Source organism: Podarcis muralis, chromosome 5, assembly GCF_964188315.1.
Source record: "Podarcis muralis chromosome 5, rPodMur119.hap1.1, whole genome shotgun sequence".
Classification (NCBI taxonomy): Eukaryota; Metazoa; Chordata; class Lepidosauria; order Squamata; family Lacertidae; genus Podarcis; species Podarcis muralis.
In genome coordinates this window covers 22,543,778-22,570,686 of record NC_135659.1, presented here as the reverse complement: position 1 = coordinate 22,570,686, position 26,909 = coordinate 22,543,778, and the positions used below count along the sequence as shown (strand labels likewise).

The following is a 26,909-nucleotide window of genomic DNA, read 5'->3' as shown; positions in this document are numbered from 1 at the left end:
TTTGTTTGTTTTTTAAGTTTCTTCAATGCGCACGGCACTTGGTTAATGAGCAATATAGAAATGGGCAGTATATAAATGTAACAAATAAATACACCAATCTCAGAGTTACTAATTCAGAATGTCACATTTATTTTTAAATGTGGAAAAAGGAACTACACAAGAGAACTTGGACAAGCTGATCCAGAACGTACAGATAGAAAATGATAGCGACATGATAAAAAACTGGAAGTATCTTGGTGTACCTGTCGTCATCGCAGTAAGAAATGCAGCATTTTTTTCCTATTAACTCTGTGTTACCTCTTGCTTATTTTCTAAGGCCTGTTCCACTATCCTCATGCCATTAGTGTTTTCTACTACACTTTCTCTTACTTCTGTCTTTGCCATAATACTCCAAATTTTTCAAACTCAAACGTAATCAGAGGGTGGTATCAAACTATCACTCTCACAGTAGACTCAGTGAAATCAATGGGCAAGATTTCACCTAATGAGCCCTGTCAGCTGAAGCCCTGCGCAAGACTTTAGCTTGCACAATGGGGCTCCCCTCCCAATTGGCTCTGGAGGGGTCAAGAGAACCCCAATAACAATGCATGGGGTGAGAAGAGGGGAGAGTGCTCCGTCTGACAATCTGAAATTCTCACACAGATGGAACATTCATCATAATGTGGCATTGAATTCCACCAAGCAGATTTAGGTTAATTGTGTCGTAGTTCATTGATTTCCATAGGTCTACTCTGAACATAACTTATTCATGTAGCAGCCTAAGGCATTACATGACATATTTCCAAGTTAGAACAAATTGGGGAATTTGCTACAGGTTAGTAATAATAATAATATTCATATTATTAGCATTAAACCCTAGTAAGTTGTATTGTATTGTTAATATGTAATGTCTGTATAGTACTTCAGGGAGTTCAGATTGCTTCACACAGATGATTTTCTGATTTGTACAACAACCCTGTAAGTAAGGGGTAGGGCATAAAGCAGGATATTATGGTTTATATAAAACCATGTAATGAATTTGCAGCTGATGGGAGACTTAAGCCAGGGATTTCACTGACTTGTATCTCACATCATTACACTAAAGCCCAGCCTCATAGGAAGAATGTGAAACTCTTGACTGAAACTTCTTTGTGCTGAGCTCTTAAACCAAACGTTGCAATCCTAAACATACTCATACTTTTGAGGAAACCCCTTTGTGCATATTAGGACTCATTTCCAAGTAAACATGAATTTATTGTGCTATAAGAAGTGCAAAATATGCCATGTGCTTGAGAAAAGATGAGATAAAATTGGAAGCATGTGCTTTAGATAGCTCTGCTGACACTCAGACATGTTTTTGTATGACTCTTGCTGACTCATGAGTTGTGTACAGTTTGAGTAGAGTAGCAAGTATGGAAGCTACTCTGAAATCATGTGGTATAACTCATACCCTGTAGCAGGGTAACTTGTGGCAAATATAGACTAAGTTAATGATGTCAAAAGTGATCTTCCACCCCTCTCCTGGGTGTCCCTTGTATGCCAAGGATTTGGGAGGGGCAGGGTTGGTAGTGAAGCATGCATGCATGCAATTTCATGGCCAACCAATGTTTACAAATCCCTTTGTATAAAAATTGTCTTCCATTAAGTTTTAAAGCTTTCATTTTATTATGTACTTACTAAGAGATGTACTTCTGTTTTCACTTGCCAAAGACAATATTTTATTCTCTCCAATTACTTTTCTTTGAAACCCCTGTATAATAGACTGCAAAACGTTGTCTTTGAATTATATTAATTTCTTTCAGTGGTTTATAACCTGTTATAAATGCATTACTGATATTACTCCTAACAGCGTTCAGTAGCAATCAAGCTCAATCTCTTTGGCTTTTTAGGCTGGATCACAACAGCGCAGATCATCGAGGAAGGATCGTTCTTCCGAACAAACATTTCAACTTTCTCGATGGACACCTGTTATTAAGGATATTATGGAGGTAAAATTTCTAAATAAAATAGCTTTTAGTCATGCACATAATATTGGATGTTTTTAAGAAATTCTGTTTGTGTGCTGTTGTTATCCCTATTTTAGTTGCATTTAATATAGACCTTTTACTCCTGATAAGTTTTCTGGGGGAATGACCACATAGGTCAAAACATATACTTGTGTGCTACATTTAATCCAGCGGTGGAGAGCTTTTTTCAGCCCAGGGCCCCTATTCTCTTCTGTACAACCTTCTGGGGAGAAGGCATGACTTGGGGAGAGTCCTGAGGGCGTGATACAGGTTTCTAGAACGTCATATTCTGAGTCTGATGTTTCACACTCCTAATTTTTAGACCAGTATAACACAGTTGCTTCAGTCTAATACAGAAGGTATAACCCAACTTTGTACAAGCAGACTTCCATTTGCACAACAGGAGTTCATCTTTCTCTCCTCTCATCTGCAGTCCTGATGCACCCCAAAAATCTGCTAAATAGGATCCAGATTTGGAGGCAGCTAGTTGGGAGGAGTATAAAAGAGAGTGGAAATCTATTCCATCTATGGACACACTCCTTCCCTTGGAAGTGCTGTTGGGCTGAGGATGAGAGCACTCTTTATGCTTGCATACTTTTTCCTTCTCATCTTGACATGCTCAGAAAGTAACTTTCAAACTGGGCACAATAGACATTTATAAAGACAGTTTAATAATAAAGAGTCCTAGTGTGCCTTAAGCATTTATAGTGTTCATCAGAGAATAAGGAGTGATTAAAAATAGATACGCAGAAATTTATATGGAATTAAAATTGCTGCAGCAGGCAGAAAAATTATTAAGTATCCACCAAGACCCTCAGCAATTTTCAATTAGTCCGTGGGAGAAGAAATCAGTGGTTTAAAGTGTGGACATTATAACCAGGCAGTTCCTTCATTCAGAAAGGTGGCTTGTTCTTTAGAACCTTAACTTCCATTCTTTTATCAACATGTTTACATCATGTACCCAGGAAGTGTTTGTTGCTATATGCTGACTTCATGCCTGCTTTCTAGTCATAGAAAATCTGGGGATTTTTAAGACTCAGAATAAATACTTTGTATCACCTTAATTTGTTAAAAGAACCTATTTTATTCCAGGATGCTATAGAAAATAAACTGGACACAAAAGACTGGCCTTATTGTTCCCAGTGCCCCGCACCATGGAATGGTTCTGGAGCAGTGAGGTAAGTGATTTAATGGTATTCAAATTAAAAATTGTGTGCATATTCCCCCTTTAATTTCCAAATGTCCTTTTTTCCACTCTGTTTTACAGTGCTCGCAATAAACCCAAAACTAGTTACTTGGACGACCGGAAAAGTGGATCAAGGCTAATTGTGTTTGTCATTGGAGGCATTACATATTCTGAGATGCGCTGTGCATATGAAGTTTCTCAAGCCTACAAGTCTTGTGAAGTTATTATTGGTAAGCCTGACCAATTATGCTTAGACAGGATTGTTGTCTAAAAACTGCTTGGCTTTTGAAGCGATAGGAGCACCAGGATTTATTTTTGCTTCCTTTTTCTGGATTGGTTCTCTTGAATCTTCCTCTTGGTTCCTCTAAGAATCAAGCAATTTAAAATAGCTGTTGTATCTAGTCTGCATATTATCAGAAAGCATGAATACTCTCCTACAAGTGTTTTATCCTTGCATTCTTATGTAGTTCATTTCTCTGTAAAGCTGCATCAAATTTTGAAATTATCTTTCTGAAATAACAGCAACTGGCAACTCATGTTAGCTTCAAATAGTTTTAGGAGCCTAACTACATGTTGAATGCACATGCATGCAATAGCATGCAGATGGTCTTTTATTTATTTTTTCAAAATAAAGGAAAAACTGTTTGGGGAAGGAGCAGTTTGAAGTAGGAAATGTGTGTGATTAACATTTCCCAGCAAATGTTTCACTGTTATGGCCACTTGGCTGTAATATGTACTACTGTTGTCATACTGAATTGCTGGAGAAACTAATGGCATCTAGGAGGAAATTAACAAGTTGCCTCAAGGTTATTACTTTGTTCAGGGGTTGCTAATCCTGTGCCCTGGGACCCAAAGTACCCCCCATCCAAATCACCCCCCCCCCAATACTTCACTGTTTTTGGCAGTGGCAGCAAAAAGGCAGGGAATACACAGCATGGAGATGTACAGAGAGGTTTAAACCTCTTTACCAAACCCAGCACCCTAATGAGGATGCAGATTGTCCGTTCCCCAGTTACAAGTTTAATAAGCTTAATGTTGTTGATGACTGTCCCTTCAAGATTACATCTTGTTTTTACCAGGTTCCACTCACATCGTGACACCTAGAAGACTACTGGATGATGTAAAAGCACTTACTGTAACAAAATCAAAGGATACAGTCTTTTTTAAGAATGAATAGAGATTATAACGTTCAAAGATTTTCAGCTGTGCTTAATTTAAGAGATATTAAGAACACATAATATAAATATTATGGATACAATTTAGTGATAGTTAAGAGTGTTTTAAGTTCAAATGATTACAGTGGGAGAAGTGTTACATATCTGACTTCCCTATTGAAATCAGCAGGTCTTAAAAGTCCTTGATTTGAACTGGATTGTACCCTATGTACATATTTTATAAATCAGTGCTGTATTTGGGACTGTTCTTTTTATAATTTGAAATCTGCTTTCCTTGGGTTGGGGGGAAGGGGAAGGTAATAGATAAGAATAAGATGTATGTAACAGCTTATGTTTTTATATTAATGTACTTGGTTATAGATGGCATTTTGCGGCGAAGTGTTTGGTGTAGAGAATGCTCACCATCGCAATATATCATGCTTGGACTTGGGAAACATTTGTATATATGCTAATGATTTTTCAGTAATAATGTGTAAACTTTCTATCCTGGAAAAAAAGTCAGTTTCTAAAAATCCTATTATAAAAGGGCAATGAGCTTAGCTACAAGAGGAAATGTAAATGTATAGCACAACTACAATTTGGTAAGCTACAAGATTCCATGCAACTTGTAAGAGTGCCATAGACAGCTGCTTTCAGTGAGGTACCAAGTGTAAGTTAAACTTTTCCTGAGAAATCTCAAGACAGAACTTTGGTTATGTGTGTCGGGGATTGCATGGTTCTCTGTATGGTATTTGGGTGAAGTTAATCATGAAAGTAATAAACCTTTTATCAACAATCAAGAACGCTGAAGAATATGTTGTCTTAATTACTTGTTTTGGTAATTTTTGTCAGGACTCTGAAAAAGAATGCAGTACAGGGCAGATGACTGACTTGCTTCTTTCATCAGCTCACAAAATGAACTGCATCATTGGTCAATCCCACATATATTCCCCATATTTCCCTTCTTCTCTAATTGGGGGAGGGAGTGACATAAATGGGGTGTTGCTGGGCAATAAATTAGAATTTTTTCAATGCTGATATAAAAATAATTGCGCCGCCTACTAAATTATCAGAGTTTGTGTCTGAGATTAAATGACTGGACTAGTCAAATAGATGATTCTTCTGTACCAACACTAAGTGGGAAATATACTTATCCTAAGTTCCAAACTGAGCTAAACATACGTATACAATGCAAGATTTTGTAAAACCTATTTATTATTAACTCACAACTTGATAATTTCTGTTATTTTTTATGTAACAGATTTTAGGTTATTTAACATGAAGAATAAGGAGAGAAATGGTGCGTTTTCATTCTTTACACATTCCAATAGTCTCTCTTTCAAATACAGTTCTGTCCGTTTTCAAAACACATTCAGATTTAGTATTGGCTAGCTGCAAGACTGGAAAGTGTCTGAATTTTGGCCTTGGCTAAATCTTCTGAAACAACTTGCACCATGTGTTCTGTAGTTTTCTTCAAATTGTTTGCAGTCTGTATAACATCATCCAAAGTGGAGCTTAATATCTATTAAGGGGGAGAAAAAACTCTGCTTGTAATTAACATCACTGATTGGACTAGGGGGGAAAGTTCACTTGTTTCATTGTAAGGAAAATGTTCAAAGATTTCTTCATTTCTTTTTCTGTAGATACAAGGCTCCCCCCTTACCTTTGAATGTGTCTCCTTGATGTGCCTGTTTCTCAGACTGCATACTGGCCTTCCATGAATATTCCTACTAGGGAGGTATTGTGGTGAAAGGATAATAGTATCATGCATCCTTGAGTAGCGAGTTTGGGGAATATGTAGATTTTGTCTAGAGCGTAACAAATCACAGGCATATCATATTGATACACAAAAACACATTCTATGCTTAACAGCTAGTGTCTGCTTGCTAGTTCTAAATTAATTATACTACTACTAAGCCCACAAGGGCACCACAAAAGGCTGAATTCAAAAATTACATTTTTGTTGTGATCTTAAAAAGTATTGGCATGCATTGCTGCAAATAAAACAAACTTGCCCATGAAAATTACAGTTATAAGCTAGGGTTATAAGTAACTTGGTTTTAAAACTGATGATGCATGTTACCTGTCACATAGCCTTTCTATAAACTCTTCTGGTTGTTTCTTTGTATATATCCTTTGAAGTTTGATGCTTTGCTTCTGCGAACTAGCTAAAAAAAATTTGAAAAAATATTTTTAAGAAATGCAGTCAAAAAAGTTCACTACATTACCTGGTCCCTGCTCCAGCCTACTATTAAGCATTGATTATTAAATGTTTCAACCACAAGTATAACTGCTCTTTTATTTTTAATTAACACCTTAGAAAAGGAGTCACACAGGGTGTGACAAGCTTCTAAGGCCATTTTCTATATGCAAAAAGCAGGATGTGGAGAGTCTCCACTGAGTATTGCAGCTTTTGAAAGGGCATGGGTCATTCCCTTTAACTTCTCTTTTGTTTAAAAAACTGTCTGAGATTATGTGCATTTTGTTTTTCCCTTTCAAGAAAGAAATGTTTTTGGTATTAGCTTATGCTTAATTATTAACTGTACGGTAAATCAAGATTTACCACTCTCACAGTCATCACTTTCCTTAATATAACTCTTTCTTTGACTCCCTTTCCAATCTCTTTGAGAGAAGTATGTTGAAATAAAAAGAAGGCGAAAGAAAGTAAAACAGCAACTTAGCCCAGAGTCAGTCTGTATTTTTGTACATAGCTTAAGTGTTCTGAAGACTTTTGTGGAAACTACCAAAAATAGGTATTTTGTCTTCCAGAGGAAAACTGCAGATTTTGAGTGATTCAGACTGTGATGTAGTTATGCAAAAATCTTGATTTGTATATTTTTGCATTGTGTGTAATCTGCATTCTCATGCAGATTAATTTGATTGTACAGCTGATTTAGGCTTGCTGTTCTTGATTCAACAAGCGAAATGGGCACAGAAGTATGATAATACCACTTTGGTGTCTTCAGCTAAATTCGTATAAAGATCAAAATTGTGTGTTAATTATATCCAGAATTATCCATATACTATACAAAAGAATACCTTACAAAAATTATTCTACCTTCATTTTGTTCTTGTAGACCCATTGTCCATGATCCATGACTTTTAATACTTTTTTCCAGACATACTTCACTGCTTGAACTGTCTAGTAGGTGTGAGAACGAAGTGTCTTCGGTGTCACTACCTAACACCGCACCCCAAGTTAAACAAACATGTTAAAACATATGTAATGTATTGGCCTTAGAAATGTAAGGCTTGCATGACTTCGTTAAAATCTGTGATGACTGCTGCCATGTCAGTTACGTCTCTTGGAACAACTGAAACACTTAACGTATGTATAAAATTTTTATATATTCATGGAATTTGCACCTTCCCTTTCATCCACAAACAGTCCCAAGGAAGCTTACAAGGCTCAATAAAAAATGGTGTCAAACCAACAGTAAAAGCATGGAGATTTAACAGCAACAACAACAGATTTAAAGCAGCAGCAAAAACAATCTAGAGGATCATAAATGTGCACAAATACCTCAAAGACTACCTCTCCCCATATGAACTGACCCAGACCCTGCAATTATCTGAGGCCCTTCTTTGTGAGCCTCCTCCACGGGCCTTATCTGTGGTAGCACCCTGTTTGTGGAATGCTCTCCCCAGGGAGACTTGTCTAGTGCCTTCATATGTATCTTTAGGAGCCAGGCAAAAGCATTCCGTTTCTATGGGGAGAATCCCATAAGATGGTACTACTATAGAAAAGGCTTTTTGGTTGCCACCTGCCTAACTTCAGAAGGGCGGTACACATGTAGATTCACCTCTGATAAAGGTATTGATGGCTGGATTTAAATGAAAAAAGATGACCCTTTAGATACCATGGCCCTTTGCCATTTAGGGTTTTAGCTGAGCTAGGAGGGGAAAATCAGTCAAGGTCTTCTAACGCTGGAGTAATAGCAGTCTGTACCAGTCAGTCATCAGAACCAGCTGAAGCATTAATTGAGCCCTATGTTACTAAGAATCCCATAACCTTTTAGTGCTATACTTCCAGTTGGACAACCAAGGAAGCTCACTGTTGAAGTTTAAAATGCATCTAGCTGAACATGTGGTTTCTTTTGCCTGAATGAGATGGTTGTTTTTGATTGGGACCATGGGAGTGCACAGGTGCATTGCCCTGATAAATTTTTTATTTATAAATACTTACATATACTTAAAGATGTACAGTGATACCTCAGGTTAAGAACTTAATTTGTTCCAGAGGTCCTTCTTTAACCTGAAACAGTTCTTAACCTGAAGCGTGCTTTTGCTAATAGGGCCTCCTGTTGCTGCTGCACCGCTGGTGCGTGATTTCCGTCCTTATCCTGGGGAAAAGTTCTTAACCTGGAGCAACCACTTCCTGGTTAGTGGAGTTTGTGACCCGAAGCATCTGTAACCTGTAGCGTCTTTAACCCAAGGTACCACCGTATGCATATGTACACACACACACACACGTACGTATATTGATCTTTTTTATGTGACAGTACTCATTGATACGGGGGCACTAGCGCATCTTTTTTTGCTGCCTATAGCAGCTGTTTTTTGCTGGAAACTACAGAACTTGCAGTTTTCTTTTCCCTGTTCTAGCACCATTGTATCTCCCCAAAATCTGCTTCTGAGGATCTAGCTCTCCAGATCAGATTTTTTTTTTTTGGGGGGGGGGGGGGGAGCTGCGACAAGGAAGCAGAAGCCCAGTCTTGCTACATTCAATCACACCCATTGACTTTAACTGACATCAGATTATTGTAATGTTTACTAGAGATGCTTAGTAGTTCACACTTAAATTCCAAATAATGTGAGGCCTTTTGTTAATATTACCAAAACTTAAGTACCTGATAAATCTAAATCCATCGCTTTTCCTTCTAAGAAGATAGAGTACCTTTCACAGTCTGGCTTTTCTTTTATTTTCCTGTGCTCCATTTTTTTATTTCTGTGTTGGAAACAGATAACACAGGAGAGAGGCTTAATTGTACGTTAACAATCAGCACAGAGGTTCTTAACATTGCAGTCTTCTACTCGTCTACTCAAAATCAAATCCTACTGAATTCAATGGGACTTAGTCCCATGTAAATGGGTTTAGGATTGCACCCTATGAGACATATCAGGGATGTGTTCCTCAACATGGTGAGAGTGCACATTTAGTTTGTGTAGAGTTTAGGTTTAGCAATGTACATACTAACCTGCTGGAAGAACAGGGACAAACTTGTCTACTTGATAACTGTATTTTCAGTCTAGGATGTATAATAATATGATCCTTTGCAGGATTCCTCAACTCATCAAGAAACCTGTAATCTGAAGGATAAGTTACGCTTCCTATGAAAAAATGTATATCAGAAAAAATGGATTATTGGGTGATATCTATTAGAATTATTTTGTTGATTTTTAAAAACTTACATACTTTTGCTGATTTATCTTTCTGTACCTCGTTCTTTCATTATAGTCACGTTGGATTCTTGATTGTTGGTATTATATGGATTGGCTGGGGGTGGAGATCTCATTTCCCAGTAGCTTAAATTACTTATGGGGTAAAAAATAAAATATGAGCACAATGCATGTCAGAGAAAGGATCAGCACAATATAAAGGACATAGCAAATTCTGTAATCATCATTTTAAGCATGAGCCCTAGAACTCTCCTTTTGCAAGCCAGCACTGTTGAGTCAAAAGACCCCCCTTACAAAAACATGTTATTGAGGCGCCAATTCTAGATACTCTTTAAAACACTATTAATCATTCCTAGTTATCAAAGCTATAAAGAAAAGTGAAACTGCACATAAGCAATGCAACAGTATAAACCTGGATCATGTATAGTTTTAAAACCCATAATTCAATAATTCTCTACCACATCTTCCCTTATTTTTCTCTTTTAAAGGTAAAGGTAAAGGTACCCCTGCCCGTACGGGCCAGTCTTGACAGACTCTACGGTTGTGCGCCCATCTCACTCAAGAGGCCGGGGGCCAGCGCTGTCCGGAGACACTTCCGGGTCACGTGGCCAGCGTGACATCGCTGCTCTGGCGAGCCGTTTACCTTCCCGCTAGTAAGCGGTCCCTATTTATCTACTTGCACCCGGGAGTGCTTTCGAACTGCTAGGTTGGCAGGCGCTGGGACCGAACAATGGGAGCGCACCCCGCCGCGGGGATTCGAACCACCGACCTTTCGATCGGCAAGCCCTAGGCGCTGAGGCTTTTACCCACAGTGCCACCCGCGTCCCATTTTTTTCTCTTTTACTAAACTAAAAAGCTCTAAACATTTTAGTCTTTCCTAGTAGGGATGGTGCTCCATTTTGTTTAGGGAAATTGAAGCTGGTGTGCATTTTCTTTTTGAAGTTTCTTTTTCTTATATCCTTTTTAATTATGGTATCTGGTTGGAGTCTGAGAAAACATTTGTTTGGCTTGTTTGAGCTAAAGTGTATTTCTGTAACAGCAAGGCTGGATTTGCTATGTTGTGTGTTTTAGATGTGCTGATCTGTAAATATTAATATCTGTCTACAAGTTTGCAAAATCCTACAAGTAATTTGTGACGTGGTGGCTAGCTGTTACTTGCAAATTATTGTTTCCACCAGCATGACATTGCAGATCAGGTGCTTCAGGAAGGACCATAGATAAACACTAAGTTCTGCAAACTTTGTCATGTCAGTTACAAATTAAAATTCAGTTGCTCTATGTGGGGAATAACTGCCGTCAACATTATTCAGATCATTGGCATTGGTCGCTAGCAACTATTGGGAACTGAGAGGTTTTGATTTGATGGTGGCTGAGATTGTGACAGTAGCACAAACGCTGGCATCTTTCAATAGAGGCTTTAATTTTTACAGCTTTTATTAGTCAGATAGACTATAAAGTTTACCCCAGCACAAAAATAGGCAATTAGTGATGTTAAAAAATGTATATTTTTATTTGAAAATAGGAGATTCTGTTGAATAAGACTTGTTTTGGTTATGAGCGAGAAGTGACAAAGAGGGAAGGAGAGTGGTTAGAATAAGAAGGGGCGGTGCAAAATCGGTGGTGCCAAAGGAGTCAACTGATACTCAGTTGCCCAAAGGCACACAACCCGAAGCTGGCCTTGTTGCTAATCATACAGTGCAAATGTGTTACAGTTGGAATAGTTGAGAGAGTATATTTTGGAACCTCTGAGATTAAAACTTACCCATCTGTGTTTTCTTGATCACTGTAATCATTTTGATTTCCTCTGCCTATAAGTGGTTTGTGGGATTGTAGCCCTCCAGCCTTTTTAATGGGTGAAAAGGAGCAGTGCTGCTATATTACAAAACAAAGTACATTAACAAAGGACTCTTATTATTTACATCGTCAACACCTGCTGCATTAATGCACATTGTTCCTCGTACATTTATTTGAATGACAGCAATTGAATTGTCTTAGGATGTTAGCCTAGTCAACAGTAATTAAAGTCAACAGTAATTAATTAGAACCATCTTAGTTTTATCAAGCTGATAAAACAATAAATTAAGAATCAAATTGACTTACATGAGTAGCTTGCTTATTTGCTGGGAGTCCTGATTTTTCAAGAGGATTCACTATATCTTCACAAGCATGTTTAGTTTGCAGCTCTAGCTGGCTAAAGGGAAAGCAAAATTCTGTTTTATTAAATGTGTCTTTAATAATAACTCCTTGTAATTTTGATATTTTAAAAACAGGTTATAAATTCACTAAACAACTGTTTGCAGATCTGAGGGAGGCACAGAATGAATTGGTACAAATGGGAAGAAGAAAGTTACATTCTGTGGTTGAGATCCAACATAGTGAGTGGCTATCTGTTCATGCAAATCATCTTCTACAGACATCTCCCATGCAAACAAGTTTTCAAAATATGCTCCAGAGGGGATGTGAGTTGGAACTGGTGGAACAAGAAGAGAATCCAAAAGTCCGATTGCACAAGCAAACAGACATAATTGGATACAGTGGTACGTCAGGTTAAGTACTTAATTCATTCCGGAGGTCCGTACTTAACCTGAAACTGTTCTTAACCTGAAACACCACTTTAGCTAATGGGGCCTCCAGCTGCTGCCACGCCGCCGGAGCCCGATTTCTGTTCTCATTCTCAAACAGACATAATTGGATACTGTTCTGTGTGTTGCCCTATATGTCTTCAAGTCCGTATTTCACATTTATAAGGCTGTTTTCAATATACAGCCGTTTCAATGGATGTTGCTTTATAATGAGCCTTTTAACACTAATCCTAGGCACGTTTACATGGAAATTTTCAGTTAACTCAGCTGGAATGGTCTACACTCCAAAGAAATGTACAACCAGCTCTATGAACCCAAGAGAGGTTGAATGTATGTTTCTGAAAAAGAGTCCTCAATGCTGCATAGTAAACCACTTAGAAAAAAAGGTGAGTTTCATACAAAACAACTTATGATATGGCATAGAGTTCAGTCTTTATTATTATTCCAATCACAGATCAGCCACTAAATTATAATCAAACAAATAGAATTTTACAGTTTACAGGCCAGCAAAAGACTATTTGCATAGGATATGTGTGTGTGTTGTCGCACATTCAGTCACACTAGAATGAATTGTTGAGTACTAGTGTGGCTGGTAAGGTGCTTTAATCATCTAGTTTCTACTAATACATGCTTATGCACAGAGGTTTGCCACTTTGGTAATGATATCGTTAGTGGAGGAACATGTTAAAATTATAGGGTCTGCTTGGGAATCTAGGTAAAATAGAATGTTTGCATGTATGTAAACAGTTGGCCATACCTAAGGTAGTTCTTTGGACCTTAGTCAAAACATTTATATTTGGCCTGTCTGGCTACCTTCCAAGATGGCCACCGTGTAAGGTTCCTCCTTCCAGTTCTCTCCGACCTCTTCTCCTAACTTGGATTTTACAACCGTTGGAGTAAGCTATTTACTTTAGTTTTGCATTTTGCTAGACAAGTAATTGCTGGACTCTCCACTGGTGTGATGCCAGATTTTAATTAAGTTTGACGAAGGAGGATTGCTTTGGATTGATCTGGGTGGTGCCAAACTTGTGTGCTTCATAGAACAACAATCCTTCGGACCTGCACCTCCGGTACGAAGAGAAACTCCCCTGTTCAAGGCCTTTGGGAGTTCCCCTTTCATCTGAGACCGACCCGTGGTGGGCCCTGCGATAAGCTTCAAAGGGGAAACTTATATTAGTCTGTCAGAATAGGCTCTCTTTCAGATACCAATGGCCAAAATCATGGGCTCATGCACACACTTTTCACATACAGCTTTACTTCCAGTTTATAGTTTAATGCTCACTATATTTTGCTGTGAGATCTGAGTTGCCAAGCTATGGATAGTGCTTGTCTTCCAAACCAGAACTGTAAAACCACTTTCCAAACATGGGTTGGCGAGAGCAAGCACTAACCGTAGCATACAAATTCATGAGAAAGAGCATGAGAGAATTTGATATGTTTTGTGCCTTCTAGGCCATGATTTGGAGATCTGCTGAATTAAGCAAATAGTTAACACATTATGACCCATTTAATAGTCAGCTTCTATGGATAACACTTACTTCTGATGAAAGGGATGATGTTGGCTACCTTTGTTAGATTGCTGATACATTCTCTGTGGAATCATCTCCATAGGCTGACTTCCATTGTCTCCATATTTTTTATTCTTAGCAATATTCACGCAAGAAGCAGTCTTTTGTGGGGACTCACTAATGTTTGAAATCGCTGGACTCTATGAAAGAACCACATGGGGGAAATGGATATTATGACCTACTGAAGAACTTGCTACATTCACGACGGCAATTTCACAATGTTGGAGGGTTCTGCGTGCATATATATATATATATATATATATATATATATATACCATTTTCATCTGCAAAACCCACCTTGCATGCCAACCAAAAGATCTGAAAAACTGAAAAAAATATTGTAATTTTAAGGAGATTCAAGGTGACCTTAACAGGGTGAAGAACTGGGCCCAAACTAACAAAATGAATTTCAATAGATTCAAATGTAAGGTTCTACAGTTAGATAGGAAGAGCCAACTGCACAAATATAAGATGGAGGACACCTGGATTGCCAGTAGTACATGTGAAAAGGACCTAGGGGTCTTAGTAGACCACAAGCTTAACACGAGTCAACTGTGTGAGGCAACAGCAAAAAAAGCTAATGCTATTCTAGGCTGCATCAACAGAAGTATACTGTCCTGATCAAGGAAAGTCATAGTCCTGCTCTAGTCTGCCTTGGCCAGACCACGCCTGGAATACTGTGTCCAGTTCTGGGCATCACAATTTAAGAAGGATATTGGCAAGCTGGAATGTGTGCAGAAGAGGGCAACCAAGATGTTAAACGGTTTGGAAACCAAGCCTTATGGGGGAGTTGGGTAAGTTTAGCCTGGAAAACAGACTGTGAGTAGACATGATAGCCATCTTCAAATATCTGAAGGACTGTCACATGGAAGATGGAACAAACTTGTTTTCTCGCTCCAGAGGCTAAGATCCGAACCAATAGCTTCAAGTTACAAGAAAGTAGATTCTGACTAAACATCAGGAAGAGCTTTTTGACAAAGCTGTTAGACAGTGGAACAGATTCCCTAAGGAGGTGGTGGCCTCTCTGTCCTTGGAGGTTTCTAAGCCAAGGTTGGATGGCCACCTGTCATGTATGCTTTAGTTGAGATTCCTACATTGCAGAGGGTTGGATTAGATTAACCTTGGGGTCTCTTCCAACTCCACAATTCTATTATTCTGAGTTCATAGTTTTGAAGTAATTTCTTCCCTAATGAAATAGAAGGAATCCACATGTTAAGTCTAAATGTGTACAAAACATATAAAAACCAGGATTAATTACCTACCGCCTCTAGACTGAAGAGTCTTGTGCAACTACGGTAATGTATTAACACACAGGCTCATAGCTAGAAATGATGTCTGATAAGTTTTAAGCATACCCCAGGAAGCCATTGTAAGTTGATACAAAACAGCTAAACCAAGAAAATAATATTTCAATACAATTTAGCAACAGTCATCCCAAGGAGCACATTTTGATATATACATATCTGGAAGAGGTCCAAAGGCCTGCTGTTAGCTTAGAGTTAAATTGCATGATCCTGTGGAGGAGACAGAAACTCAGAAGGTCTAAACCTGAAAACTTTCAAAACCTGAAAAACCAGTGAAATGGGACTGGTGAATTAGAGGGGTGTGGCACTATGACAGTATTGCTACATTTTGAGTGCATGTATTGCCACTCTACTATTACATTAATTCAATCATGCAATCTCAGTAAAGATAATGTGATATAAAACAATATGCTTTGTTCTTTATTGGGACTTAATGGTTTACCTCAGAACGACTTGAATAGGGAGAAGCAGATTCACAGGGTGTGCATGATGGTGATGTTACAAAAGCAGAGGAACGTGGGCTGCAGGCAGTCTTATCAATTTTCTCTTTGATATCTTCAAGCAGCATCCCAAGCTTAAATATTTCCCCCTCTACTTTTCTAAATCCAAATAATATAAGATACAAAGTTACATTATAATATTGATACATGCTTCTTGATCTTAGCATTAGCGTTATTAGAGATACAATGGGCTAGGTAAGGAAATGAAATGTCAAAAATCACAGTATTTAAAAGGCCTTATCCGACACTGCAGCTCCACTAGCGCAATGGATTGTTGTGCATGTAGCAGAACTTTCTCTTCCTCTCCTGACCCTTCCAGCCTCCTGCATGCCCTCACAATCAGCTCAGGAGGGTTGGGGAAGTCCCATTGTACCAGCAGAATCCCACTGGCACAGCACGGGATGCAACCCACAATGTTTAACATGCACTGAGTACGGTGAAGTTTGAACTTCAAAATAAGGGTTGCAATCATGAAAAACCTGAGTGCTGCTAGCCACATCTTAAGGTTGGATACAGATAGAAAAGGGCTCTTGTTATTAATAATGTCATGTGCAGGGAAGCTGTATGTAGTGACACACATCAGACATAGTTACACATTGAGAGGTGAATGGGAAGGAGCACAACTATCTAGCCTTCACTCCTGCCCAATGTCATATTTCCATGTACAGGATCCTTCTGCACAGACTTTCCTGCAAATTCCTTGTCCCATCTGGATGGATCACTTGTTTGTTTTACTCCCAGCTTGCCTTACTCAGAAAACCCTAGCGGTATCAATAGTGAGTTAATGGATGTTGCCTTCCTCCCTACCACCTCATAGAGTAATCCAATGCCAGTTTGTATGTCTGGAATTGCTGTTTCATATTTGCAAGACTCTTAATATACATGGAGGACAAACAATGGGGGGAGCCATGCAAGGAGGGCCATGGTTCAGTGGTAGAATATAGGCTTTGCATGCAAAAGTGCCTAGGTTCAATCCCCAGCATCTCCCATGTGAAACCCTGGAAAGCTGCTGCTATTATACGTAGATAATATTGAGTTAGAGATGGACCAATGGTCTGACTCAGTACAGTATAAGATAGCTTCCTTAAGTCCTGTTCCAAAACCCACATTTGTTGTAACACTTGTGGCACGCATTTTTAAGGGTGAACTGACAGGAAAGGGATGCACTCTGTTTTCACTGGGCTTATTTCTTTCTTCAGCCTGGGAGGCATTTGCAGGAGAGAATTGGTGGGTGACCAAAAGTAAAGTAATTTTTGATGTGTGTCCCAATAATTTTTTAACATAAGCAAGGTCATCAATGTAAGATTTTTTAAAAATGGTTATATTATTAGTGTATTAGTTTTTTTAAAAAATACTTGACCTGTTAGGATCAAACTCTCCGATGCTCATTGATGAGTACATGGGATGTTGGTGCCGAAATGTACAATGTTTCTCCTTCGTGGCTAAATAATTCCATTCCAGCTTGTCTAGTTGCTCCTTTAAAAGCCTTAAAAGCTTCACAAACAAAATTTGTAACCTTGGTGTTATTTGACAGTTTTTCTATAGATTAGTAATTGAAGTATTCAGTGCTGTCCTTAAACATGCCATGGACACAGCAATAGCTTCAAACATAACAAGATAAAAAGAACATGAATAGCTAAAGTAGTTTATACCAGTCTTTTAAAATGTTTCTTATATTTAACTGAATGCCTGTTTTGCCAAATGTTGCACTCAAACAATACTGCTCTACCAAGAACTCTATATGTCTGTGCAGGTGGCATTCTGGCATGTGTGAACTGCCCTGTACACTTCAGTGGAAGAGTACACACGAATAAATATGCATATGGAGCGGCCTACTCTGCAGAAGTGAATGAGGTGCCGCTTTGGGGTATACACTCTATGTAAGTATCATTACTTATTATGTTGAAATAGTTTTTGTAAATTTATTTTAAGCCACCCAGAGATTTCTTTTGCAGTAGGCAACTAAGAAATTTGATTAATTTTAATCTACGGGTGCTTTACATCTGTGGCCTGCAGGGTATACTTAAACAAATGCCTTCACTCCCCTTCAGGAAAATCTCCCAGTTAATTCTGAAGGTAATTTAGGAATTAAGGTAATTGAAGGAATTTATTCAAATTATAATTGCCTTTATAGCAAGACCTGTGGTCATAAAACTGCTCCATTAAGACTGCAGTCCTAAACAGCAGGGGTGGCTAATCAGTGCCCTTTCATATGTTGGAATTCATCTCTCAGCAAGACCAATGGTCAGGGATGATGGAAGCTGTAAACCAACAATATCTGGAGGGCCATAGGTTAACCACCTCTCCTGTACAAACTTGTAGAGAGAGTATGATATTACAACTTCACATGATTCTGAGATGATGAAAATGATTTATTATTAAGCACAGATTAAGGTAACTGAACTTAGTTCCCATTTAAATCTATGAGATAAGTCGTGAGATAAGTCGTAAGTCGTGACTCACCTGTGTCACTTATTTCAATGGAAACTAATTTTAACTGATTTAAGCAGCAATTTTTATACTTCATTCTGAGTATAAGATGTAGAGAATAGTGCTGCTATTCTAGATTTTATACATTTTATTTTTACATATAGTTTTTCAAAAACAGAGTTTTAAAATGTAACAATTTTGTTTTCAAACACAAAAAAGGTATTCACCTGATGGCGTTCTTCCACTGGGAATATGTCCTGTGTAAGACAGTTAGAAAATGTTTCCACCTTTAAGAAAAAGGGATGCATTTCATTTAAGCTTTCAGATGGAGTATTAAGAAAAACAAGGTGTTTGTTTCAAATATGCATTGTATTTAAAATAGAACTATTTGTATTACTTTTGATTTTAGCTCTTTTGACTGTTCCTTTAACATCTGAAAAAGCCTTTCTTCTTCTGTAACGTTTTGCAACAGAGGTTGATTCCCAGATGATTGTCTTGCTGCATCAGCTGAGGGTAATGGTGAGATCATTCTTTGCGACTGCAGTTCTACAGAACAATATGACAAAAGTGCTAATGTGATCTGTATGCTATTTCCTTCAGATAGTGTACAACAGCAAACAGGCAGAACAGTGGTGGCTTAAGCTGAGGCCCTCCAGATGCGCTCCAGTTCCCGTCAGTTCCTGTCAGCTTAGTCCAATGTTCAAGGAGTTGTAGTTAAACAACTTCTGGAGGGCTATACAAGTAACATACTGTATTTTTTGCTCTATAAGACTCACTTTTTCCCTCCTAAAAAGTCAGGGGAAATGTGTGTGCGTCTTATGGAGCGAATGCAGGCTGCGCAGCTATTCCAGAAGCCAGAACAGCAAGAGAGATTGCTGCTTTCGCTGCGCAGCGATCCCTTTTGCTGTTCTGGCTTCTGAGATTCAGAATATTTTTTTTCTTGTTTTCCTCCTCCAAAAACTATGTGCATTTTATGGTCTGGTGCGTCTTATAGAGCGAAAAATACGGTAATAATTGTATTCTAAGTATTTGAATAGTTCATTTGAACTACCTGAGAAAGGTGACTGAGAGAAACCAACCATGGGCTTCACAGGGACTGTTACAGGTAGAACTGTAGACATTTCTGTAGTTATTCCAGGACGTTCTGATTTAATGCCAGTATTTGGTCTATTTTGAGTTGAGCAAGGAGGTATCTGTTAAAATATACAAAAACTCATTGTGAAGTACAAAATCAGCACCCACAATAAAAACATTCACTTGCCTTTCTCTTTATGATACCCCACCCCCACCCTAAGCATCCACAGGCACAAATAATAAATTGGTAAAATTAGGCAAGCGATATCCAAACACTAGTATATTTTAATTTATTTAAAAGATATATATACCACTCTTCAATGGAACTTTCAGGGTTTAAACAAACAAGGTAAAATACATAGCAAATTGATTAGAAATCTTAGGTCATTGAAGTTGGGTGGTGGAAAGTAGGAGTCATCACTAGGGTTGTTCAAACATAGCCATGGACTAGGGCTACTGTTTATACCAGCTATACCTAAGGAAAATTAGCTTGTTCCAGTGCATCTGCTCTAGGAAGAGTGAGCGCACTATATTCCATAAAATACTGAAGTAGAGAGATAAATAAACCACAGTATGAAAGTATGCATATTTATTTAACAAGAACTGTATTCTGTTTGACTACAAGAAAACCTCTAAGTGGTTTACAAAATATAAAATAAAGCATTAAAATTCTGTATAAAAAGTGAATAATATATAAAAAGATTTAAATCAATAGTAGCTAAAAAGAGATAAAACACATGTATTTTCTACATGTCAGGGCAGCCTTGCACATGTTTTAAACAGACACTGAAAAGAATACAGAATGTGCTTGCAATGCATTATACCATGCATGCATAAACAAAACATTTGTATTCAGAAAAAATATATTAATATTTTGTAGCAAGAAAAGATATTAAGAAAAACTGACTTCATGTTATAGGAGACTTACCTTTGTATTAAATCTTAGATGATCAATATGATTCTGAGCTTCAGCTTGTTTTGTCAGTAGCTATTATTTCAATAGATATAAAAAAGAGAAAACAATAAACATATATTGTATATGGAAAGCAAAAATAGCAATTGACTGTGAGCAATACTTTTGGGGGACGTGGGTGGCGCTGTGGGTAAAAGCCTCAGCGCCTAGGGCTTGCCGATCGAAAGGTCGGCGGTTCGAATCCCCGCGGCGGGGTGCGCTCCCGTTGTTCGGTCCCAGCGCCTGCCAACCTAGCAGTTCGAAAGCACCCCCGGGTGCAAGTAGATAAATAGGGACCGCTTACTAGCGGGAAGGTAAACGGTGTTTCCGTGTGCGGCTCTGGCTCGCCAGAGCAGCGATGTCACGCTGGCCACGTGACCCGGAAGTGTCTCCGGACAGCGCTGGCCCCCGGCCTCTTGAGTGAGATGGGCGCACAACCCTAGAGTCTGTCAAGACTGGCCCGTACGGGCAGGGGTACCTTTACCTTTACCTTTAATACTTTTCCCATAGCCAAGGTCATTCATTAATGTTCTAGCTGCTTAGGAAAAATCTATATTCAAATAGAGTAAGCACTGTAAAGAAAACAAAAAATTGGCCAGGAAAATCCTCATAGAGAAGGTAGGCTCAGGAGATACTGGATGCTATTACACTGGGAGATGAGTGCTGGATATAATGGGAACTCTGGAAAAAGTGGCTAATGGTGATAATGCATCTGAAAGGATAATATAGATATTGGGCCAGGAAGCAGTGCTATGAGCAAAGGATAAGGTTAGGGTAGAAAATGCAGTCTGGGATCCAAACTGGTGCTTGGGCTCATTAATAATAATAATAATAATAATAATAATAATAATAATAATAATATCACCTTTTCCCATAATGAGAGTATATAGACCGATCACAACTAAAATAGAAACAACTAAAAACATAAAAATCAATAATTTAACAACAGGACTAGAATTAAAATATATACATATAAAAGATCATATACAGATGGTTACATGAAAGGGCCTTATGTTAATGAAGAGGAAATATCTTATTGCTATAATTTCTTCAGTGCCAATATTAACAAGGCAGTATACATAATCAAAATGATATACAATACTATGCAAGAAATAGATATAATCAAGTTTCAATAAGTTTTTCTTACATAGGATCATGTGTATACCACCATCTAAGAAGATAACAAATGTTTTTCTGGATATATTACCCTTGGAAAGCTCAGGTTGGTAGAAGTTTCCCAATCAGTGCATATTGCAGGACGGTTAGACTGGAGGTAATGGCTTGGATCTTAACAACTGCCATTATCATCCTTTCCAATATAGTCCCCTGAAATTCCAAAAAGCTGGCCAGGGAACCTCTGGAACTGTATGGGGCATGGCACATAGAGTGGGGAACCAGCAGAAATCATGGAATGTCCCTTTTATGGGTAGAAGTGCTTCCTATTTGCAGTAGGTCTCCTTTCAATCCCAGCCCACAGGTAAATTCTTCAGCACAAATGTAAGGTATTAGGCTGCACTCTTCACTTTGCACGCCAGCTAATATTTATTCCTTTACCTTTAACTCTCACTATGCTCATATGGTTTTCTCATTAGAAAAAGCATGCTTAGGGTTGCCTCCACAGATTAGTGGAGTCTCCCTGGTTTTTGGTTTTACATTTAACAAAAAAATAAAAGGTAGGCATTCAGTTTATGGACTAGTTTGCTGTAAGCTCATGCTTAATGAGGAGAGAGTGAGCCCTACTTTGGATGAAATGCTAAGAAATCAGTGTGGCAGCAAAGGAGCTGCTGGTTCTTTCTAAGAGTTCATCCATTTTCATGGTCCCACTAAGTCAAAGTTTAGTGTGTTGCACAAACCAGTGTCTAGAGACACACAGAAATCTGTGGCTGGCTGAGTTGTTACAGGCATAATAAATACACCCAAGATTGTGCTTGGCTATCAATGGCAATTCCAATTATGTGCAATATCACCTCTTATCTACCTCTAGTTGTTGGTCTAGTTCAGGTGTGCTAATTCCCTTTTCTTCATTCTTGGTTGCAACAGAGTCCAAAGAATTCATCGCTTCTAAAACATCTTTCACAACTTCTGATTTACCAAGCAAATTTGGGGTGTGTGTGGTCTTTTTAGGTATAGGGCATGAGTTGCTATTTTTTCCTTTAGGTATTTTGACCTTTGGAGCAACCTTAGAAAAATCAGGAAGCTGATAATGAACCTGACGTTGACCATTTTTGAGATTATGCGAAGTTGTTTCCAGAAAATATTTGTGCTCTTGGTACACTTCTTTAGGGGTTGAGAAATAATGGAAGTCTTCATTAATTGCATGTTCTTTCTCAATTACAAGTTGAAGATTACCTTCTTTACAATCTTTTCTGTCACAAATGGGATTCACACTTTTATCCATTACAAACTCCTTAACTTCAGTCAAATCCCAATTTTTGTCAGCTGGTTCAAATTTTTCTTCTCTTTCTGAAGTACAGCATTCGAGATTTTTTCCTTCTTCCTTTGGTAAAGATATTGTACTTTCTGAAATCTTAATTTTATTTAGGATAGTTTCATCAAAACTTTCAGTAAATGATATCTCTGGGAGAGTCTCAGAATCAATCAATTGGCACAAACTTGATAATTCGTCTTGGGGAAAATGGCGTAAAAGGACATCTGAAATGTTTGAGTTGGATAGATGTTGATTTCTTCCTAAACTGTTAACATCCCAAGCAAGTAACTCCTTCTCTGTTGCCTTGGGAGATTCCGTGTCATTTTCCCTTTGCAATGTTGCCAGATTTAGTTTTGTTTCAGGCAGTTGTGTTTTGCAGTCTGATTTTTCTTTTGAATGACAGCTCATGTGAGAAGGTGTCAAGGTGAAAACATGCTGAGATCCATCTTCTACACAAGTGGAATTTTCTAGGTTTTGTGAATCACACTTGTGTTGATATGTATTTTGTAGATCTCCATCATAAGGCAGATCTTCTTGCTCATCATCGGTATTGTCTTCAGGGTAAAGCATATCAAATACTATATTATTGGCTTAGCCTTCATACAGTTAGACTGTTCTTACCTACAATACCTACTCATATTCTGAGCATATTCAATATGACTTTCACTGAATGTCAGCTTTCAGATTCTGAAAGATTTGAGAGAACATGCACATTAGCTTAACTAAATAAAACAGTACAATAAACTTGTAAGTCTTCCTTTTCCATACTCTAAAACTTTCTGGAGTCCATTTCACATACAGTACTACTTATAATTAATGCAATTAAAATCTTTGGGGTTGCCTAAGGATCTAACCTAGGATGAAGGAAAATTATATCCACAATCAATAGTGCCAGTTAGCTGCAGCTTAACTAAGGCTACTGCTATTCCTGAGGTGTTGGCAATGTGGAGCAAAAATCAGTTTCCTTATCCACCTGAATGTAGGGCTACCCTGTTATAAGTTCCTTTTGGGGTGAAGTCTTGGTAATTATTTAGTCCCAGAAACCTCCCTACATTTCAAAAATATGCATGTTTTGCTGAACTACACCTCCACTATTTGAAATTTATCAGTGACTCATGAACACTGAGTTTTGGATGCAAACAAATAGTACTTCACCACCGGGATGAAAAGTTGCTGCCTTCCATACAGCTATGGATTAACAATGTGCAAGCCCTGTCCTTATTTGAGACAGCAAGGTTTCAATGTGACCATTAAAAAGGGAAGTAAGAGAGAACATCTGGTGGTATTTTATCAAGACAATCCTATATACTCTTGTCTGAGGTAAATCCATTGAAATAAAAAAATTGGATTTCTTTTTTTTGTCCCAGGCACTTTTTTCAAACAGAAAACTCTGACTAACCTGCATCCCCAGATAATTTTTTATTAGCTCCAAATTTTACATTAACTGGACAAAAGAGCACTCTTTATGTAACTCTGAATGGCTTGGGATATCTGTAGATCTACTTCTGTGTATATTCTAAAATGAAAAGTGCATTTGAAGTATAATTTTACTCCTCACCCCTAGAGGTCTGGCTTTGGGTTAGTTTACATGAACTAGCCATTTCTTAGTTTCTATATATGCAAACCAACACATTTTGCTTGGCTACCAAAGTAGTTCAGAACATCAAGCATTTGTCAAATGCTGGACAACTTTGCTAGAGTCTAAACTGCTTTGGGGTCTAAGTTACAGCTTGTTATATACCCTCTGGCAAATGCATGTAAACAGGCAAACAGAATTTAAATTACTACACCTTAAATATTTATTTCATGCCTGCCCCCCGCATCTTTCAATACACAAATCCTGCTCATTTCCCATTACATCTATAAAACAGAAACAGTACATATACTTGTACAGAAAATATTAATCGTTAAATTGACAATGCTCCTTTATACTTACACATCACAGGCAAATGTCTGGCTAATTCCCTAGGCAAGCAGTATAATAGCAAAATTCTTGGAACATTTTCTGTTGCGTACTACCAAACAGTTAAGACTCAGACACAGCAATGCCTTTTCATAGTGGATATATTTAATTACATAAGCTGTAACCTTATATTGAGCCTAGAAAACTGGAGTAGCACAGTATCTTTATAAATGCAACAAGACACCTTGCTATTTATTATTCTGGTTTCATCCTGCTATTGTTCAGTGGGATCACAAAGGGAATATAGAGTAACAAGCCATCATTTTCCAGTCCTGGGTGGGAATGTCAGAATGAGCCTAGTCTCACTTAACAACTAACTTTTGTTTTCATTGGGACCTATGAAGGAGTATTTTGAATGGGTATTGAATTTCTTCTGAAGCCTTTAATGTCTTAAATCTGTTTATTCCACCTACACAGTGGAGACTTTTAATTATTTATATGGGAAGGTCCATGCAAGTTAATTATTTACTATTATCATGGCCATCATCTGTTACTGCTTCTTAAGATCAAAAGCAAATGTTTGCATCCTGAAATCTTTATAAATTATCTAGACAGGCAATCTCTAGGAATGTTTCACATTAGCATGGCTAAGAGGGAGGAGGAGACGCTGTGCATTCATTTGAAAATCCTCAAAGGTATTTTCCATAATTACTTTGTTTTGTATTCTAGTCCATTAGAATCTTCTTATGAGGAGTCCCTTTACACATGGAAGCTCAGTTTCTTAAGCACTAGGAATTAAAAACGTCAATGACACAGTTTAGGAAAGCAGAAGGAGGAAACACAGGCATCCTGATAATATCCCTTCAGCACCCGCGGAGGTGCAAGCAGAGGCTTGTTTTGCAGCATCCTGTGTAAGGTATGCATGACAGAGTCAGACTGCTCTATTCCACTTGCTTATAAAAAAATAATATTTTTGCTAAAACCCTTAGTTAGTACATGATTATTTTATTTATTGCATTTATATCCAAGTAGCTCAAAGTGGTGTAAATGGTTTTTCTTTCTCCCAATTTATCCTTGCAACAACCTTGTTAGACTGAGAGAATGTGACTGGCCCAAGGTCACACAGTAGTTTCATGGCTGAGCAGGTATTTGAACTCAAGCTCTGGTCTGTTTATACACTTGTAAGATAAACTATGGCTGATATATGTAAACTAGCATCCAAAGCATAACACGCCTTGTATCTCTTCATATATATATATATTTAGCTGTACTCAAGTTCCAGATGCAGCCTTGCTGCTAGACAATATCAAGCTTCCTTGATGCACCAGGTAAGCATGCTTTCTGATGAGCACATCCCATGTGCTGAGTGAGAATGATGGGTGTGTTCCCATCTCCACCCCTTCCTGTATGAATGTATTAAGCTTTATTGCCAAAGGCTTGAGGCAGGTAACTATAATTATTTTTTACTGTCCCTCCCTTTCTCTGGCAGTAGAGAATGTATAATGTTCCTTAGCCTACTTCACATGGTAAAGGGCAAATGTATTTTTACTGCATATAGGGAGACCCAATATTAGGCGTTTGGTGATTCATATGGGGCCATCAGTTTCTTGGTGCATACGCAACAGGAAATTCTTCCCACCAGGAAGGATGAACTAATAATCTAGAAGATTACTTGTCTTTTGCAGCAACGTTAAACTCAATCCTATTTATTATGGTTTGCGTTTTTGTGGACTACAGTCCACACCTCATCAGATAAATGAAAAAGTTTTCATTTCCCTCGTTCTTCACTGTTTACAACCCCCAACATCATGTGCACCATTGCAACAAGAAAAGTGCCGGTACTCCAATACTGATTAGTGTTTGGGGCAGCAAACCAAAAACAAAAGCTGCTCGCTGCCTCAGCGTGTAACTGAGATGAACACTTTATGCATCCGATGATGTGGGCTACAGTCCACGAAAGTTTATGGTAATAAATCTGGTAAAGTCTTTAGTCTTTAAGGTGCCACAAGACACCTCGTTGTTTTTTGCTCCGGGCTTTACGATAGCTTTCTCGGTCACCGTGTGTATACGGTGTCTGGTTTTACACAAAAGATAGGAGTTTTTATTCCGGAATGAAATAATCCGGAATAAAGATTTGTCCTTTCGCAAACCTATGTACACGAGTAAAGTATCGAATGCACTTTAGAGGGCGGGGTAATCACGCTACGTGGACTTCTGTGTCTACACTAAGTAAACACTCTCGTTATGGAAACAAATACTCAACTGCTCCAGCGCAAACCCCCTTTCCTCGAAGACAAAGTACCTTCTGCCCCTGCTCGGCCTCAATACTGTAACTACTTTCCTTCAAATCAAATTCCGACCCAAGCGACTGTCAGCCTTTAAACCAATGAAAAGTGGAGCAGGCTGAGGCGAAGGTGGGGGGAAAAAACCGCCCCGCCCCACT

The 26,909-nt window shown here is 38.3% G+C and overlaps 2 protein-coding genes across 8 annotated transcripts in view; one reads left to right on the top strand and one right to left on the bottom strand.

Moving 5' to 3' along the window:
- Window positions 1-5,128, top strand: part of STXBP3 (syntaxin binding protein 3) — a 26,465-nt gene extending 21,337 nt beyond the window's left edge. Inside the window, exons 15-19 of the mRNA XM_028732607.2 lie at window positions 150-256; window positions 1,869-1,967; window positions 3,078-3,163; window positions 3,253-3,401; window positions 4,251-5,128. Coding sequence (XP_028588440.2) covers window positions 150-256; window positions 1,869-1,967; window positions 3,078-3,163; window positions 3,253-3,401; window positions 4,251-4,348 — 539 coding nt within the window. The 3' untranslated portion in view covers window positions 4,349-5,128. The remainder of the gene's footprint in view (window positions 1-149; window positions 257-1,868; window positions 1,968-3,077; window positions 3,164-3,252; window positions 3,402-4,250) is intronic.
- AKNAD1 (AKNA domain containing 1) lies at window positions 4,250-26,909 on the bottom strand. Of its 7 annotated transcripts, none has more exons than XM_028732586.2 (18): window positions 26,730-26,907; window positions 22,114-23,250; window positions 20,112-20,171; window positions 19,161-19,302; window positions 18,507-18,655; window positions 18,337-18,396; window positions 17,040-17,173; window positions 15,622-15,778; window positions 13,846-14,015; window positions 11,826-11,916; window positions 11,488-11,597; window positions 9,766-9,860; window positions 9,524-9,656; window positions 9,176-9,273; window positions 7,384-7,506; window positions 6,409-6,493; window positions 5,989-6,133; window positions 4,250-5,847 (listed from the first exon to the last, which is right to left on the bottom strand). In XM_028732586.2, exons 2-18 carry the CDS (start codon window positions 23,131-23,133, stop codon window positions 5,704-5,706), a joined length of 2,916 nt encoding a protein of 971 aa, XP_028588419.2. In that variant the 5' UTR covers window positions 23,134-23,250; window positions 26,730-26,907; the 3' UTR covers window positions 4,250-5,703. The 7 variants fall into 7 exon arrangements, with proteins under 7 accessions (XP_028588419.2, XP_028588425.2, XP_028588423.2 ...); XM_028732592.2 differs by having other exon boundaries at window positions 7,384-7,467; XM_028732590.2 differs by having other exon boundaries at window positions 11,488-11,594.

What these genes read in the sequence shown, in the direction of transcription:
- AKNAD1 (XM_028732586.2), bottom strand. Translation starts at nt 23,133, where the DNA reads ATGCTTTACCCTGAAGACAATACCGATGATGAGCAAGAAGATCTGCCT. An exon ending in CAGTGGAAGAACGCCATCAG is followed by an intron (nt 17,174 to 18,336) that starts GTGAATACCTTT and finishes TTGTTTGTGAAG; the next exon opens with CTTTTAAGGCTTTTAAAGGA. An exon ending in GGAGAGTTTGATCCTAACAG is followed by an intron (nt 15,779 to 17,039) that starts GTCAAGTATTTT and finishes ATTTGGATTTAG; the next exon opens with AAAAGTAGAGGGGGAAATAT.